Source organism: Protopterus annectens, chromosome 5.part0 (assembly GCF_019279795.1).
Source record: "Protopterus annectens isolate FY-2018-M chromosome 5.part0, PAN1.0, whole genome shotgun sequence".
Lineage (NCBI taxonomy): Eukaryota > Metazoa > Chordata > Ceratodontiformes > Protopteridae > Protopterus > Protopterus annectens.
In genome coordinates, this window is record NC_056735.1 from 1,715,414,746 (window position 1) to 1,715,433,495 (window position 18,750).

The window sequence follows — 18,750 nt, forward strand, 5'->3', positions numbered from 1 at the left end:
TCCTAGTTGCAAGTATTTTGCATCACAGACCATACTGACACACTCCCAGCTGTAAACATTATACATCACTTATAATCTACCCAATCTTTTTCACTCAAACATTACATCGCTCATTTAAGTCCTGCTGCCTTTTAGGCCTCATTCTTCCCTTGTATGACCCACCCTGGTAGCTGGTCTACTGAAAAGTAATTACGACCACTGTACCTCAAAGAAAGATCTGTAAATGGAAGCAATGCTTAGTTTATAATGTCAAGAAAAGGAGTGTAAGGTGAAAGCTGCAGCTGCTCAACTGTCATTTAAAGATATGTTAAGGAAAACAAAAAGCTGTTATAAATAAACCTAATGCAAGTCCTGAATTAATACATCCCTGCTCTATCCAGTGGGAGGAGGGAATCGGAAAAGTTTCTGATGTTTAACATTAATTAAAGAGACAAATGGATCACAGACCAGGAAACCTTACTACAAGATCAACATCCTGGCAGTGGATAAATTGACTCATCATAGAAAATGACCATGTGTGTCTGGAACAGAGGTGGCTACCCAAAATGAGTGGCAAAAGGAAAATGATAGGCTGAGATTACCCACTCCCACACTCATATTACTAGATAGGAACTCATTCCACCCTTTTTGACATACCAGATTATAGCCATAGTGTTTGAATGAACAGCCATTACTCTGGAAGGGTCAACAAGAGTGCTCACATTTCCAGAACATCAATGTGCACTGCCAAGTATAGAGGGCAGTCTGTCAAATGGAGATCACTCCCCACATGCACAGTGATTCATAGTAGCTGTGGCTGAGGGTGTAGGAACAAGCAAGGGACTGACTTGAAGATGACTTTCCAAGTGAAGTAGCCAAAGCAGACTGCAATAATACACAATGGAGATTCTGACTGGTTTCTGTGGAGGATTCAGCAGTTGTGCCCACTGAGTTTGGAATGCCCATTGCAAAACACTCCAGCATAGTCCGCCATAAATTATTACACCTCAGAACTTGGGAGGCAAAAATCTGTTGGCACTTGACTCTTTGAAATCAAGAAGACTGACAGCAAAATGTTTTCTATCCTGCCCAGAGGTTATTATTATCTGTCTGGCTTTGGCACTGAATAAAGCTTCTATGAATCAAACATCTTCTGTGGAATTGAGATGTTACTCTGTCAGACCAATGGTGAACCCCACACAGGGGGAAAAATGAAGCTTATAACCCCTGTGCTGAATGATACTGACCCTCACGGGTGACATTAGAAGCAAGTTGTTAGGTAAGGAAAAACTCTGATACCCTGCAAGTGGTGATAAACTGTCGCACATTTGATGGAGAAAAGCTGAAGGGACTGAGGTGAGACCACGGACAGGGATCAAATCTGGTGGTCTACTGGCCTTTATTCAGAAGCGAGAGCCTCCAGGATACTTTGGCAATTTTATGTAAAAACATGCATTCTGCAGGTAAAAAAAGTCTCTTTTTGAGAGGCACAGCAGGATGTGCTGCAGCTTGACCATATAAAATGACTTTTTGAGGATGAAGGTCTAATACAAGCCTAATGCCCTGCATTTCTTTGGACTTCAAAAAACAACCTGGAATAAAATCCTTGTTCTCACTTGTCTGCCACGGCATCCTAAATGTCTCTAATTGAAAAGCTGTTGTAGCACATATGGAAAGGGTACAGGTGGGCACTTACGCTTACTAGACCCCAATTCAATGCAGTCATGTGTTGGTGAACCTTTAACAAGATCGGGCCTGCATGCTGGAATAATTTAACTAATTAGAAACCAGAAAACACTACATAGCTTTCAAGTTAGGTTAAAGGCACATTACATCTCTACAAACAGCATACATAGAAATGAATCACATACAACTGACAGAATAAATAAAAATAATTTTAGTAAATAAAACCTAAGGAGGTTGAAAAATATATTCTTCTCTAACTGAATGATGATTGGCAATTGTCTGACCAACAATTATATTCTCATATTGCAATACTTATACCCTCCTTTATACAGAACAATATCACGGTTTGCGTTTGATTTTGCTACTGTTTGCTGCCTTTGTAAAATATACATTCTCAATATTGTTGCAAATTATTCTGCTCTGCACTGATCTTGGGTCATGGCTAAAAAGGGATGGAAGACCAGACACTCACCCAGTTACCAAACAGGTAAATAAATAAATAAATAAATAAATTTGGTCTGGACGTCAGTAGGATGAATTATCCACTTGTGATAATCTCCCTTATCCACCTTTTTTCCGGATATCATGCACCACTGAGAAAGGTGGAAAGAGAAGCTCTAATAGACTACTTCCAAGGTAAAAGAGTGGGACTTGACACTGGAAAAACTTCCTATAGGGACCTCAGCTTCCTGAAGAATACTGACACCCACAGCCTTTCAGCCAGTGACACTGCTGATACCTAGGTGAGCAGGACTGACCAGATTGAGATTCTTGTTTCTGTAGGCTCCATGGACTGTCTTGGGAAATGGCTTTCTCCAGCTCCTTTGTAATTCATAGACTCTAAGGGTTCAAAGGAGCTACCGGGGGGGGGGCACACCAGTAAGCTTGCCAGCCCCTTACTGCCTGATTCTCAGCAAGGAATAGAAGGGCTGATGGGAGTTCCTAGGCAGGAATGAATTTGCCTTACAGCTTTTGTCTAGCCTGTAAACATCTGGCTTCCATTCTGTCAGAATGAATGCATCAGTTAGATAAAGGAAGATGAGCCATTGGAAAAAAACCAGGAGAAGGGGGAAAAAATAAAATAAAATCAAAGGACTCAGTCAAGAGATCTGGAAATTTCCACTCTGCTTTTCTATAATCAAGCCTTACTCTGCTGGTTTTTGAGCCCATTTTTTCTCAATGACGTTTGAACTCAATCCACAATGATTGACAGCCAACCAAGGGGTTGGCTGTCATCTAGAGACTCAAGGAATAGTGGTGTCCCTGCCAATGCCTTAACATATATCTGCTGTCAAAAGGTCACTAATGTTCATCCCCTACGGCCTGCAGGTCTAGCTTCATCCCTCCACCCAGAGTGGAGCAGTTTGTGTTTCAGGATGTGCCCTAATTATCCTTACTCGAGGGAACTATAAGACCTTGCCTCCTCTTAGCAGCCTGTCTCATTTAGCACATAACTATGTAAGTATTTCTGTATGTGTCTTAACCCCCAACCCATGGTGGTGATGTGAGCACCTGCATCAAAGTAGGGACCTCCTATGCTACTCTACAGGTACATGCAAGCTCGTTCACACATGCAAACAAGGGCCACCATCATTAGCTTCATATAAGTTACAGTATCTGCTTATATGTAGGCCTCTATTTGCATCGGAGTACAACAATCTGGAGCCACCATACCCTTCCCCCCAGGATGGGCAAGTCATAAGTCATTCACTCCCATCCACCGCTTGGCTTTTCCTGCACCTAGCAATTACGTGAATCTGGGTTGCAGTGCCTGCCAATCTACAAATTAGTCACAACTGTCTGCATGGATTACTTGCTTTGCTGCAATCACAATTAGTTAAAAAAAAAGCCCTGACACAAATCTAAAGAAAAAAGAAACCACATCAGGTAAGGTAGCAAAACCTTAAAGGCAGGAAAACGTAGTCAAGTGAGACAAAGAACTTCAAATAATGCAAAAAGTTGCCATCAGAATTGTCCAGACAGAAGCCAACTTATTCTCTTAAAACTCAAGAGAAACACAGTCTGGTAATGTTTTATCCACCCAACTGAGCAGGCGTGGATGGCCAGAGTCCCAAAAGTTAATAAAGACCGAATCTCATTAGTAATCCCCTTTACTGCAGGTGCCAAGTTAACTCTGAACTTGCTGACAATTCAGAATGACAATGTAGAAATTACTGAGGAAACGTAGTTTTCTCATATTTTAAAATTTAAAAACCGTAAATGATACAATTTAAAAAAATCTAACTCTCAGAACAGTTTAGGGTTAAATATTCCATTAATACAATTAATGTTCTAATTATAATTTGAATAAATGTATTAAAATGACTCACAGATTACCTGAAAATTAGCCAGCATGCTACTTATTTCTATGGCATCCCACTGCCCTTTTACTCTTACTAACAGAATGAAATGAAAAGCTGGAGATGGCAGAAAAAGCAAGGTACTGCCTGATGTTACATGCTTTTTTTCCCTACATGCTTTATACTGCAAATCTTTATGGGTGCTGGAAATAAGCTAGCACCAGTAAATGACAATTTTAAGATGAAGTTGGCACAACCACTACAGGGTGGAAGGAATCATGACAAAGGAGAAGCTAAAGCAACAATTTTCTGCATAACAAAAAGTTACTGTTGAACGTGTATAATAAATATGCTTCCCAAGACCATCTCAATTTTATATGGGTTTTTGACTTCCAAGATGTCTGCACACAAATCAAAGCTTGATTAGAGTTCTCCCACTGTGAGAAAAGAAACTGAGTCAAAACCAGTAAATGCCTCCCCTTTGGGTAAAGTTCATTTATTGACTAGTAACTGCACTGTCTGGGTGCACTTGGACATGTTCAACACAAGTGAAACACTGAAGAAATTTATAAAGTTAAATAAAAAAGGCTGGAAAAAACAGAAGCTTTAAATAGCTGATAAAACTAAAAAAAAAAAAAAAAACAATCAGAGGCTGAAATGAAGAAAAAAACTGGTCAAGCATCAGGCTTCTCAAGAGTAGTTTCCAAAAATAGTTAGACAACAGAGCATGCGGAGAAAACCTAAGATTTTCTGCTGTACCACAGAAACTGGGACAGACTTGCTTATCAAGTTAAGCAAACTGGACTAGTGTTCCACAGAAGGACTTATTAAATGAGACAGCATATCAAGTGTATGCTCCAAATCCGGCCACAAGAAAGTAAGCCTTGCATTGGTAAAGATGCAATCATACCAGCACAATTAGTGCTCCTGAGAAAATTGTGACAGAAGGGAAAGTATTAAGAATCAGAGACAGTAAACTGAGAAAAACATTTGTTCACTGTTCACCAGACACAGAATCAAGCTTATCCAAACAATTGGGGAATAGCAAGAAGCAGCTGTGAGCTTCAAGCTGCTGTATTTAGCTATCATCAGTATATTTTTCCTGGAGGAGAAAATAAATTTTTGATGCAGAACAGGCTAAGGAGGAAATAAAGTTTATCTAACAAAACGTGAGTCAGAAAGATATTGTTAGCCTTCTTGCTGTCAGAAGAGTGAGAAGCAAAGAGACTTTACCAGTGAAGCATTTTCCACTGTTCAAAGGAAATGCTTGAGGACCTGATACAAGAATCAGGAGTACCTTGGACTTGAACCAGAGACTGGTGTTGGACACAGGGATGACCAGGAAGATCAATGATATTGCGAAATTAGTAAATACGTGGAGACTGCAAAGTATCAGCCCAACTGGGTGTAGGATTAGACAAGTGAAATGTGGCTTTGCAAATGCTGGAATTTAGTTGACTGTATTATACTAGTTGGTGAACTATAAAGCATATATCACACTATCTCATTTATGTTTAGAAGGCCACTGAAAAAGTAACTATAATTAAAACAACATTGTTCTTATTAACATCTGTATAAAATTTCATGTTACAAATTGCATATTGAAGCCACGGTGGTGCAGAGATAGCGTTGTTGCCTCACAGCAAGAGATTCTCCCGTTCGATTCTCGGCTGGAGCGCCTTCTGTGTGGAATCTGCATGTCCTCCCTGCGGTCGAGTGGCGTTCTAAAGACATGCGTAGAATGGGCGTGCCTTCATTGAAGGTTGGGCATCGAGCTGGCACCTCGGCACCCGTACAAAATCTACTCCTAATCATTAGCGGACTGGAGTTCCGCTGTGGCGACCCCTAAAACTGGGAAAAGTCGAAAGAAGAGCAAAATTGTAAAGCAGTTTAGTATTCTGTACAGTCATGGATATTTTAAAGGTGAGGTAGATAAAGTCATCACTGACTGCTGTAGATGTTTAAAAAGAAAGAAAGTAATTTTTTAGTTTTAAGGTATTCAGGCTTTACATTGTACAAGGTAAGAAAGGCTGAATAAGTTAAAGTTAATATTAACGCTGTGATCATGGGCTGCTGTGGTGGATGTAAAGGTGTGCTGATTACATTATGTGGAATATTAAGATAATGATTTCCCTTCTTTTATAGGCAGCTGTGTAGAAGTAAGATAACAATTGCTCTTTGTTTACAAAAGTTGCTTATATAAGCTAGTGTCCTTTGACAGACAAGTTTTTCTTACGCAAACAGTCTTGAAAAATAAGATAAAATTATAAAAGGTACTGAAAACAGTATCTATTTCTTGCATTTGCAAAGTCATTTGGCCAAATTCAATAAAGCCTACATGATCCATTTACACCGTGTGCATGCCATATGCTAATCAAACAAATCTAAGATGGAGGAGCTATTCAACAAACTTTAAAGCAACCATGTACACTTGGAGCTAGTTTTCCCTTTGAATTCCAAAACCTACTGGAATACAGGCATGGAAAAGAGTTTACACAGAAAGAATGTTAGGGACTGCTGTTGCTTTAATTCATGTGTATGTGCAATAGGCTGATATCTATGCTGCTGCTACTGATAAACCAAGGGTTTCAGACCCTGTTTAACTTATCAGAATCTGCATGATATGGACACTGTAGAGCACTACAGGGTGGATAGAAACACACTATAGGAACTCTGCAACCGCTGTTGTCCTTAACTTCCCCAATCCTTCATTTTTTTGTTTTTTGTGAGTGTTTGTTTGCATGTTGTATGGCTCAACACAAACAAGGGAAACGTAGAAACTCAATGAATGTCAGGTTTGCATGACATTTAGCAGTGTGCAAACCTGGACTAGTATCCCACACAGGAAAGCAGACAGCATATTTGCAGATAGGGTGTCTGTAAAAGTGTAAAGGTCAAAAAAGATACATTGTTGCAATCTTTGCTTTCCACCATACAAGGCTGCTTAGCAGCATTGAGCAGCGGTTAGCAAGGTTCCTGACCACCTGCAGCCACTGAACACCTGCAGAGAGGAAGCAGACAGTCCATAACTGAAAATAGATACATTCAATTAATTCTGTTGGGCACCGCACAAACATGTTAAGCAGCACTGCATGGCAGTTAACACACAACTTAAGAATGAGTAGGAAATTATGTATTCCTGTGGCAGCAAGTGTTAAGTGCTGGGCTGGAATACAGATGGTCCTGGGTTCTTGTACAAGGTATGCAACCTGTTTTTACTGTTATGACAGTCTAGTTTATAGCAATGAACCGAAAAGTACACAAGTGTGCTTTCAACATTCTTGTGGCAAGAAGTGTAAGTGCACAGCTGCCATACACATGGTCCTGAGTTCTAATACAGGACATTACAGACATTTTTACCGTTTTTCCATTTCCCATTACAGTCACTCTCACTTATAACACTTTAGACAGTGGAGATGATATAAACAATATGTATGAGGGATAAGACACCCTTATTGTGTTTTCAGATGCACGACTGAGGGAATACTGTCTACTATATTTCTGTAAGTAACATTCTGCTACCTGAACTTAGATGGCCTTTAAAATTAGATAAGACACATACACAACTGAATCTATATACAAGAGCCTTGTTACGTTCCATGCATACATGTGTAACACCTCAAACTGTCAGCTGTATTTATGAATGATTCCTGACCATGTCTGAGCAGCACTTCTTCTATAGCAAAGATGGACAATCGCCACTGTGGAAGAAGATGCTTTGTCCCTTATGCCTAGGTTTGAATCCCACACTGCAAAAATCAATTTTATTAGTGTATAAAGCCAAAAAGAAATGTGATGGGTCATGACATGTATGCCCCCAGTGCAGGTTTGCCAACTTAACTCACCTAACAGTTACCTTCCAATTTTCAATATACATTTCCAAGCTGCAACAGCAGACAACTCTCAAACTAAGGCCAAGTGTCTGATTAACCTTCAAATTTAAAATAAAAATATTTACTTCATCCCTGCCTGGCACTGCTGCTCTCTGCTTAACATCACGTAAATGAGGTTGGCATCATTACTCAGGTCTGCGCATCACCAATAACTGCGATAACAAGAACTGGCAGGAAATTGTTAGTTGCCATTGCTCTAGTTCTGGTGTTAGACATGTCTGGAGTCAGAAGGGAAGGTGCCCAGTTTGGGGAGCACAGTTCGTGTGTTCAGGAGTCCAGGATATTTACTGGACTTCTGCTAAAGCACCACAGGCAAAGACTTATGTAAGGACTTTTCTGGCTTCCGGTACTAGTCTGAGGCTTGGAGTAATTTGGCTCAAGCTGTAGCCAGTGCACCTGGCATCTCACACTCTGGACAGCAGTGTAGGCATCATTTTAATGACCTACAAAGGTGCAAGAGTTATATGTTCAACCAGTGGTTGACTGAGTTTCAAACTGGTGACATCTCACAGCTGTGCAAGTATGCCAATAAGAGAGTATCTGTAATACATATTAATGCAGAAATAGAGTTTAACTGCCGGCCTCTTGCTGATCGAATGGAAAGATTTAGGGAAGCAAATGGTATGTATGCAGCACAAGAGAAATATTACTGTAGCTTTAAAAGTTAAAGATAAATTTTTGTGTTTCCTATACAGTTGCAAAACATTAAACATGAGTATCCTAACTGTAATAGCAAGTATGCATGCATTAGTCTGTAGCTCAAACCAACTTTAGGAGCCCGGTATAAGATGTTATGGGTTTAAATACCATGAGTAAGAACTATACAATACTGCACTTCTTTAATAATATTACATAAAATTAAACTCTATACAAGTGACATAACTGCCCTGCTGTTAACAGCAATCTGTATAACTGGACCAAGCATATGTGCAATACACGTACATTTCAAGGATTACTTTCAGCTATCTGTAGTTATAGTGTGTAGTTGTTAGGACGTATACTTAAATGTAATACTTAAAATAAAATAGTTGTATAAGTTATAAAATATAAATATAAGTATAAAATAGTTGTCTGTGTGTAACATATTACCATTGTATGAATTAAAGCCTAAGAGGCTTGAAAATTACAGAATTATGTTATAAAGGCAATGATACAAAGGCAGAATTAAACACAGTGCAGTCGGCAATGTAGCATTTGTCAACCTCCTGCCTCAGGCAGGCAACAAGTATTGTTTAAACTGTGAGCATTGCTGAACTGTTGAAACTTGAAGTATGCATTTGTTTAACAATTACTTTCTAGTTACTAATGAAGTCTTGTACATAAAGTCTAAAATATCTTATCTAATGCTTGTAACATGTTTTTTGTATAAACTGTGAAGATTCCTGAACTGTTTAAAATTTGTAGTATTTAACTGTATAACAGCTAGTACCTGTATGTTAGTAGTCTAGTAATCTCTTGGAGCTCATCTCCCCGGGACTCTACTGAAAATGGACATAAATCCAGTTAGACTATCCCAGTCAACAAATGTAAAATAAAATAAATAAATAAAAATAAAGTACTGATGGATAAGGCGATTACATAGGCAAAATAAGGAATATTACTCAAAATGAGTGCTAACAATAGCAGAATGGGTACCTAAAGGATTGTTTTATCTTTGACAAACCGTGTAGACCTCTAGCCTTTATTGCTGGATAAAGAAATACAACTGTATTATGTACCAGTGAAAAAGAATAATAAACACTTACTGAGACAGCTGAGGGGGGATACTTTGAATTCTGTTATCACAGAGCACAAGGTAGCTCAGGCAAGGCAAATTTGCTAGTTCAGGTGGTACAGCAATGATGTTATTACCTCCAAGGTAAAGATGTTCCAAACTGAAAGAGAAAAAAAAAATCCCTTTCCATTAAACATGCTAAACAATTTACATACATCAATAACACCATACTAATTCTGAAATAAAAGGTCCTTCAGGTAGTGAAAAAATTCAACCATGTTAAAGCATACTCTAATTCAGTTCCCAGTAAACCGCAGCAGCACAAAATCAGTTCAATTAAAACAATCTTTAGGGCTGGCAAGAGCTCATTATTATTGAGGATGCTATATGCCAAAAAACATTAGTGTCTTATTTTCAGAGTAAACCAGTACCAAGTCACATACTTACGCATGTTTGAAAGCTATTAATACATATGTATCGCTAATGTGACTGCATTTATACTATACTTGGTACAGCTCCAGAGTAAAATCTCTTTAGCACTGTACATTCCATGTACTAGGACAGTGCAGCTTATCAACTGTATACTGGCTGCCAGAAGTCTGACATAACTAAGGCAAAAAGAAACATGTACTTCACCACCACCACCAGCCCCCCATCCCCACTTTAAAAGAAAGCATCTTTGGCCTTCAACTCATAGTCAATGTTGGATCAATGCTAAAATTATGATAGATGTGCATCAATGTTTCTTATTTACTGTACCCACAAGCACAACTTAATGTCTGCATTTTTCATAATCATTTGTTAAGGTCTGGAAAGAATTCAGTTCCAAGCCTCTAAAGTGCTACTCTCTCCAATATGATGCCAGTGCAAAATGCATATTCAGCAGGAGAAAAATAGGCACAAGTATTCTCTAAGACTCTAGAGATAATAAAAAGCAGTACAACTTAAACGACAATATCACCTGAATTGCAAGTTTGTCTTACCACAAAGTATTTTTCTTTCCCATTAGCCCAAAGGTACAAATAAAACAAAAAGTTTAAATACTACTTTCACTATCCTCCATCCGCAGCTATTTCTCTACTTACCAGTCTGACTTTCTTTGAAAGCATATATTATTTTACTATGAATTTGTCACACTACCTATGACACTGTGTAGATTATAAGGGACAGATACATCTCAGTCTTTCATGACTTTAACAAAATAATCAGGCAGCTCACTGATTCTAACTGCAAAATACATTTTTATACCTAGGTGCTTTTCTGAAATGTGTCACTCTTTTTGGGTATATATGTTATTAACAGAAGATGACCAATGCAACACCTAAGCTAGAAAACCACATGGGGAATGACAGGTCTAAGTCAGAAAAAAAGTCACTAAGAAAGCCATCTTTCAAACATAACATTCAAATTTTAACTTAAAATGCAGTATTAAAAACATGTACTAAAGAAAATCCAAGGGTGTTACTGGCAAAAACAGTGAAACTCTTGTCAGACATGATCAAAAAGGAGGAAATCATATTTTTCCCAAAGCAAGTTAGTGAAGAAATGTTAACCACAGTAACGTTATGTTCTCATGACCGTGTACTCTGTGTTGTCCATAAGTACATCAGGAAGCTGAAAACCTTGACTATAAAACCATTTCGGCATGGCAGCCCCAAGCAGGCCATTTTGAGGTATAACAAATTTTAAATTATTCAATAAATAATACAAAGTTATGTACTTACCATAACATTCCATATGAGTTGTTCATCTCGCCTTCATTCTTTACTGATGGGTTCGGAGCCGATCCCTCAGTTCCGAGTCAGCCAACTGCAAAGCTCGAGGTCTTCAAATAGCTCAAGGCCAAGTCCCTATCCCATGATGCACCTAGAGTTACCTCAGATCTTGTTTGCTGCATATAATAATACTATATGTCATTCTTTCACTCCCAAGAAAGGGTACAGAAGGATTGAGCAACCAGGATGGATCCAGCATCTCGATCATCTAACAGCCCAGGAGGGGGTAGGAAGGAGGGATGATGAAGGCGAGATGAGCAACTCACATGGAACATTATGGTAAGTACATAACTTCTTTATGTGAAGTTGTTCTATCTCGCCGTTCATTCTTTACTAATGGGTAGCGTCCCAAGCACCATCAATCTAGGGAGGCTCACGGGAGTATATTTCTCAGGACCGTGGATCCAAAGGAGGCCCTGTCAACTTTGTAATGAGTGATAAAGGTATGAGGTTTTGAACAAGTGGCTGCTGCGCAAATATTATCAAAAGGAAGTCTGGCAGAAAAGGCAGATGATGTAGAAACTGCTCTGGTTGAGTGAGCTTTAATTTTATGGTGCAAAGGCATATAGGCAGCTGAATAATCAGATAACCATTTAGACAGAGTTGTTTTAGCCACTGGCATACCTTTCCTAGAGTCTGAAAATGAAACAAAAAGTTGGTCTGATTTTCTGAAATCTTTTGTTCTATCCAAATAAAACCTGAGCTGTCTGTGATCAAGTTTGTGTAGCATGTACTCTAAATTGTTTGAATGGTTGAGGAAGAAGACTGGCAAATCAATAATTTGGTTGAGATTAGTTTCAGTGCAAACTTTGGGCAAGAATGAGGGGTTTGTTCCAAGTGAGACTCTGTCAGCATGGAATATCAAATAAGGAGGCTTGATGGATAAAGCCTGAAGCTCTGACACTCTGCGGGCAGAAGTAATGGCTACTAAAAAGATGGTTTTCCATGACAAAAATTTGAGGTCACAAAAGGAAGCTGGTTCAAATGGCAGAAGAATTATGTGGGAAAGCATAAAATTTAGATTCCACGGAGAATGGGGAGATTTCACAGGTGGTCTAATATGAAAGGCCCCTTTGAGAAAGGCTTTGGATAACTTGTGTGACATAATATTCAGTCCTTTGAATCCAAGATGAAAATTAGAAATAGCAGCCAGTTGAACGCGAACTGTTGCTGCTGCAGCTCCTTTGTTAAAAATCATAGTCAAGAACTCTAAAATGGAGGTTTTTAAGAGACCCATATATAATTTTTTTTCCATTTGCTAAGCTATAGCTTCCTAGTAGAAGATTTATGAGAGGATAAGAGGATTTGTTTTGTCACATTGGAAAGGTTATGGAACCTGGCTATGATGGGAATTGGAGCAGCCAAGCTGTCAGCTTCAGGGACTGCAGAGAGGGATGACGTTCTCCCAACGAGTTTGTCAGAAGGTCTGAAACTGGGGTCCAGAATCCAAGGGTCCTCCAAAAGATGAAGTCGAAGGAAGGGGAACCAAATCTGGTGAGGCCAATGAGGGGCTATGAGAACGATGGTCCTTCCCAATGTTTTTGCTTTCTGTAGAATCTTGGGTATCAACAGGATAGGTGGAAATGCATAAAGGAGACCCGGAGGCCAGTCGTGTACGAGTGCATCCCTTGGGGCTTCTCCCAGAGGGGGAATCAGGGCAAAGTAGCTTCTGCATTTTGTGTTAATGTGACTGGCAAATAGGTCGCATCAAGGCTGGCCCCACCTGCGGAATATCCTGCTCACTACTTCTTTCTTGAGGGACCACTCGTGGGGCAACAAGTTTGCCCTGCTCAGCTTGGATTTCCCAGGGATGTGCGTTGCCAACAGAAAGCGCTGGGTGGAAACAGCCCACTGCCATACTCAGAGCCTCGTGACAAAGGGGGTGGGACCTGGTTCCTCCTTGTTTGTTCAAATACCAGACTGCCGACATGTTGTCCGTCTGAATCGCAATCGTACTCAGAGGAAGAGAGTCCTGAAAGTACTGCAACGCCAAAAGTACTGCTCTCATCTCCAAGACATTGATATGCAGATGTGTCTCTTGATTGGTCCATGTGCCTTTGACTGTCTTTCCCTGAAAATGCCCCCCCCACCCTATAAGGGAAGTGTTCGTGGTCACTCTGGCCGCTGGAGGAGGTAGCACAAATGAGCGCCCTATCGTGACGAAGTGAGGTCAACCACCATTGAAGACCCTTTTTGCAGGAATTTGCGATCATTATCGTGTGAGACATGGGAAGCTCTTGGTAAGACCACTGAGTATACAACAGCCACTGTAGTAATCGCATGTGCATACAAGCTAGTGGTATGGCTAAAATTGCTGCTGCATTCATGCCTAATAATTACAGAACGTCTGATGCTGGTGCTCTGTCTTTGGATATCAGAACACTGACATGCTGACAAAGAAAAAGGAGTCTTTCTATAAGAAGCCTTAGTGTGGTGGTGGTGGTGTTCAGCTTTGTCCCGATAAAACCGATATGCTGCGATGGCGACAAGGCAGATTTTTCTGAGTTGATAGTAATGCCCAGTTGATTGCAGAGTGACTGGGTGGACTCCCTGGCCTGAATAAGTTTTTGCCTGGTGGTGGCGGTAAGGAGCCAATTGTCTAGGTACGGAAACACCTGGAATCCTAGACGCCTCAGGTTAGCCATAACCACTGCCATGCATTTGGTGAACACTCTGGGGGTTGTAGCGAGACCAAAGGGCAGTGCTTGAAATTGGTAATGATTGGCTCCCAGCCGGAAGCGCAGATGATCCCTAGATGGCCTGGCCATTTTTATGTGGTAGTACGCATCCTTGAGATCTATCGAGCACATCCAATTGTCTTTCCTTAAGAACGGAAGTATAGACTGAAGCGTGACCATCCGGAACTTCTCTTTCTTTACATATTTGTTCAGTCTGCTGAGGTCCAATATGGGTCTCCAGTCCCCTGTCTTTTTTGGAACCAAAAAGAATCTTGAGTAAGCTCTGGATCCTGTCTGGTCTGCTGGGACTGGTTGGATGACTCTTTCTTAACAACTTTTGGACCTCTAATGTTGCCTGTTCCCTCTAACTGGGTAGAACGTCCAGAATTTTTCTTATGGGTAGAGGGGGTGTGGCGAATGGGATGAAGTATCTGCTAGAAATGATACTTTGCACCCAGCTGTCTTTTGTTATTTTGAGAACACAAACGGCCAGCATAGATAGTCCAACACTTTATTGTAAATATATTATATAAATATAATAGGACATACAAATGCCACAACAGTTGATTAAAAATTCCAACCGGTTTCAGCTGAATGCCTTCTTCAGTGAAAAAGATAATCTTAGTGAAAAAGAAACATCATACATATTTATAGGTACACCAGCCAATGATGAACAATGGTATGGTCCAACCCCTTCCTATCTGAACAAACAAGTATCAGGATGGAAAAGATGGATAAAAACCATTATAAAATAGTTCTTAATCATGAACAGAAGTAGTAATAATAATATTAAAGGCTCCAGACACATAATCGAGTATTCAAAACAGGTATATGTCTATGAAACAGATAAATATTGACAATACAAGTCCATAATTAGCTAAAAGAAGCTGATATTAATATGTGCAAATATACTTCAATATTGCCATGCAACCTTTGACCAAATACAATGAGGTTACATAACAACTGTATATTCAAGTACAAAAATCACAATTTAGCCAACAAACATAACACAAAAATCAGTTTAATATGTATTGTAGTATATATATATATATATATATATATATATATATATATATATATATATATATTTTTTTTTTTTATATTTTTATGTAAAGGATGATCCAAATGGGCCCAATGTAGGACAAAAACTAAATAGATATATATCTATCATAAATGGTCATTGAGACCAGGAGGAAATAAGGCTCCAAGATGGATAATCCAGTATTTTTCTTTGTGGCTAAGTATATTTTGCCATCCTTGCTGATGGCTCCTATCCCCAATAATCTTGTCAATGACAGTAAACATGAACTTGGCTGAAGGGTGTTTGATCGTATGTTGATAAAGAGCATTTGTTTGCTTTTTGTTCTGAATATTACTCCTATGTTCCCCTATCCTTATTCTAAGGGAACAAGATGTTTTTCCCACATAAAAGGCTGAGCACTGACATGTGGCCAAATATATTGTTTATTGTATATTGTTATTTTGAGCCAGGCATCTGGATACAAAGATAAGTGACCCCCGACTGTCTCCAGAGCAGGAAAGTCGGGCCTCCTTTCAGGAGAGTTGGTAGGGATTCCCAGAGAAGTGATCTCTGTCGCCCTGGTGTTGTGGACCCCTTCTGCCTCAAGGGTAGCGTCTTCCATTATTGCCCCCTCCTCTGCCTATGGAGGGGGGGTTTACTAAGTGTGTCCTGAAAGGCTCCTTGGGCTTTTTGGAACCACATTTTTCCTCCCCTTTGACCCTTAGGATAGGGGTGGAAAAACAGACCCCAACTGCAGACAGAGTCTTTCCTTTCTGTTCACACCTGGTTAAGGTTTCCATCACTTTAGGCCCGAAAAGGGATGAGCCATCAAAGGCAGTATTCACAAAGGATGACTTGAAGGGCTCCGCAAAGGAACACAAGCGCATCCAGGAGTGTCTCCTAAGGTCAACTCCTGTACCGCTGCCCTACTCGTTCCATCAGCTGCACATGAGATGAGGCGCATGGATGAGTTTACTATAGAATTAAGGGTAGCAAGCTGGGTGGCAACTTTGTCGGTAGCTACTGTACCCTGAAGAGGACCTCCTAGCTCTTTCAGGAGATCTTTGTAACCTGGTACAATGGGTTAAATAGTTGAGCGAACGAAGAGGAAACGTCACTGAACTAAACATGCTCTTCCCATATCTATCCATGATACTGGAGTCTCTGTTAGGAGGATGGATAGATGAGGAAGTCTCAGACGACATTTCCTTTTTGGTGGCTGCCGCCACCACCATGGCAGCAACCGGAACACCTTTTGTTAAGAACGATTTGTCAAGGGGGGCAGAAATGAACTTATTACGCCTCCTAGGGTCAGGCTCCATAGTATCCAGAGACTCCCATGCTCTTCGTGGGATCAGCTGTACCAAAAGGTGGAGGGCTGAGACCCGAAAGCCTTCAGGAAAACAGACTCATCCTCAGTAGGGTTTTTGGACTGCCAGTCACCCCACTGCCTAAGAATTTCAAGTATCTCAGCGAATGAGGTATCTTCAGAGGGGGACCGTGGGGACCCTTCTGACTCATCTAAGTCAGTATCCGATATTAGAGACTCCTGAGGGGAGTCTAGATGTTTTCTCTTACACAATCTCTTCCTGGGAACCTCATCAGCAGGAGCTTCTGGTGAGGTATCGGAAGAGCAAGGGCCACTCAATCGGGCTTCCTGAGGCTCTGGGTCTCTATGCTTGGTCAGGATGTGTGAGGCAGAAGCAGACACAGGCGCTTTAGGGGAGGAGGAAGCCAGACCTGAGGTCAAGGATGTCTTAGGAGACAGGACTTTCCTCATGGCATCAAAAGCACCTCTGCTCTGATGCGAGGGAACCAATGAATTCAAAGAAACCGTCAATACTCCCGGCAATGGTACAATGGGCTCTGAACCAGAGGTAGGAGCCGAAGCCCTGAGAGGCAGAGTCGGAACCAACAAGTCAGTCCAACTATCCTTCCCAGACCCGACCAGAGAGTGTCGGCTCCTAGAGTCTTCGATTGGCACCGAGGATGTCAGAGTGCACGGAGCCGAAGACACTGGAGCAGGCGTCGGCTCCGAGGGTTCCACTATCAACAGGTGTGACTTCTTCGGCTCCGAAGGACCAGCATAGCTTGGAGGAGGAATAGTTTGAGCAAGGGTCTTCGGCTCCAAAGCCACCTGGGTCAAAGCCAATAAAATTTTTGCCATGGCCAGTGCCGATAACAGCTTCTGCACCACACGATCCACATCCAGATTTGAAAGGCTGATAGAGGACCAAGAAGAGCACACCGAAGGTGGTACCAACTGTAGTAATGTACTCTTAGGAGCTTCAGATACCAGTTCCAAGACTGGGGACTGGCTCCGAAAGGTAAAGACCGTCAGTTCCGATGGCAGTGGAGCCGAAGTCGAAGATTTCTTTGATTTTTTCGAGTCTGAAGTCTTAGAAGACTTTGAGGACTTGCTGGATCCATCCTGGTCACTCAAAGCTTCTTGAAACGATGGTGGTCACTCAAAGCTTCTTGAAACAACTGTTTCAACAACCCTTTGTCAATAAGTTTTCTTTTCCGTTCCTGTAGGACCCTTGAGGAGAAGGAATGGCATACAACACAGCTATCCTGCAAATGCAGGGCTCCTAGACAGTACACACAATTAACATGGCTGTCTGTTACAGACATCTTTTGGCCACACTTTGGGCACTTTTTAAAACCAGACTTGGGGTGCTTGTCTTGGTCAGCCATTGAAAATCTGAGGGAAAAATTACTGTTACCACAAAAAATCCTAACAGTAATTATCCACAAAAAAAAAGCCTTAATAAAATCAGGCTAAGTCACACACACACACACACACACACACACACACACACACACACACACACACACACACACACACACACATGCAAATGTAAATATGAAAATGACAGGAAAGGCCTTTACTGTCACCACTAACTGTTAAAATACACAATATAAGCAGGCTATGCAGAAAAAAAGGGAGATAGCTGCTATAAGATACAACACTGTTTAAATATTGTAAGAACTATCCAAGTCAGACAAAATTACTGTTAATTACAAAAACTGTAATAGTAATAATAATACATTCAAGCCTTTTCGGAAATAAATTAAGGCTAAACACCACACAGCAAAGAACTATACACTATTTATCAAAAAATGTGACAAAAGGTCACTGACTAAACCACACATTACTAATTAGAAAAATGTTTTAAACTAGACCTAAAACAAGAGGCCAACTAGGAAATTCTTAAATCACACTAAGGGAAGGGACTAAAATGCCGTAACACACACTAGAAAGCTGTAAGAGCTTTATAAAACTATCTAAACTATTTAAGCTAACTATCTAAATATAAGTAAATAAGAAGAAGAAAACTGGCCTGAGATAATGCAGAACCTGTGATTTACTGCAGCAGCAGCAAACTAGATCTGAGGTTACTCTAGGTGCATCAAGGGATAGGGACTTGGCCTCGAGCTATTTGAAGACCTTGAGCTTTGCAATTGGCCGACTCGGAGCTGAACCCATCAGTAAAGGATGAACGGCGAGACAGAATAACTTCACATTTACTGTTCAAAAATTTGCATGTAGATTGGACAAACCTATCAGCATGGCCATTGCAAACTAAGCATTTCCCACAGGCAGAGACTGCAATGTACTCTGCAGCCACACAGCACACCCAATACATATCTTGGATGCCCCACACTAGCAAAATCTGTCAAAAGAGTTGTGATGACCCACC

General features: G+C 40.6%; 1 protein-coding gene across 1 annotated transcript in view; it reads right to left on the reverse strand.

Moving 5' to 3' along the window:
• LRRC58 (leucine rich repeat containing 58) overlaps positions 1-18,750 on the reverse strand; it is a 176,710-nt gene that overhangs the window by 107,045 nt on the left and 50,915 nt on the right. Inside the window, exon 2 of the mRNA XM_044071506.1 lies at positions 9,604-9,732. Coding sequence (XP_043927441.1) covers positions 9,604-9,732 — 129 coding nt within the window. The remainder of the gene's footprint in view (positions 1-9,603; positions 9,733-18,750) is intronic.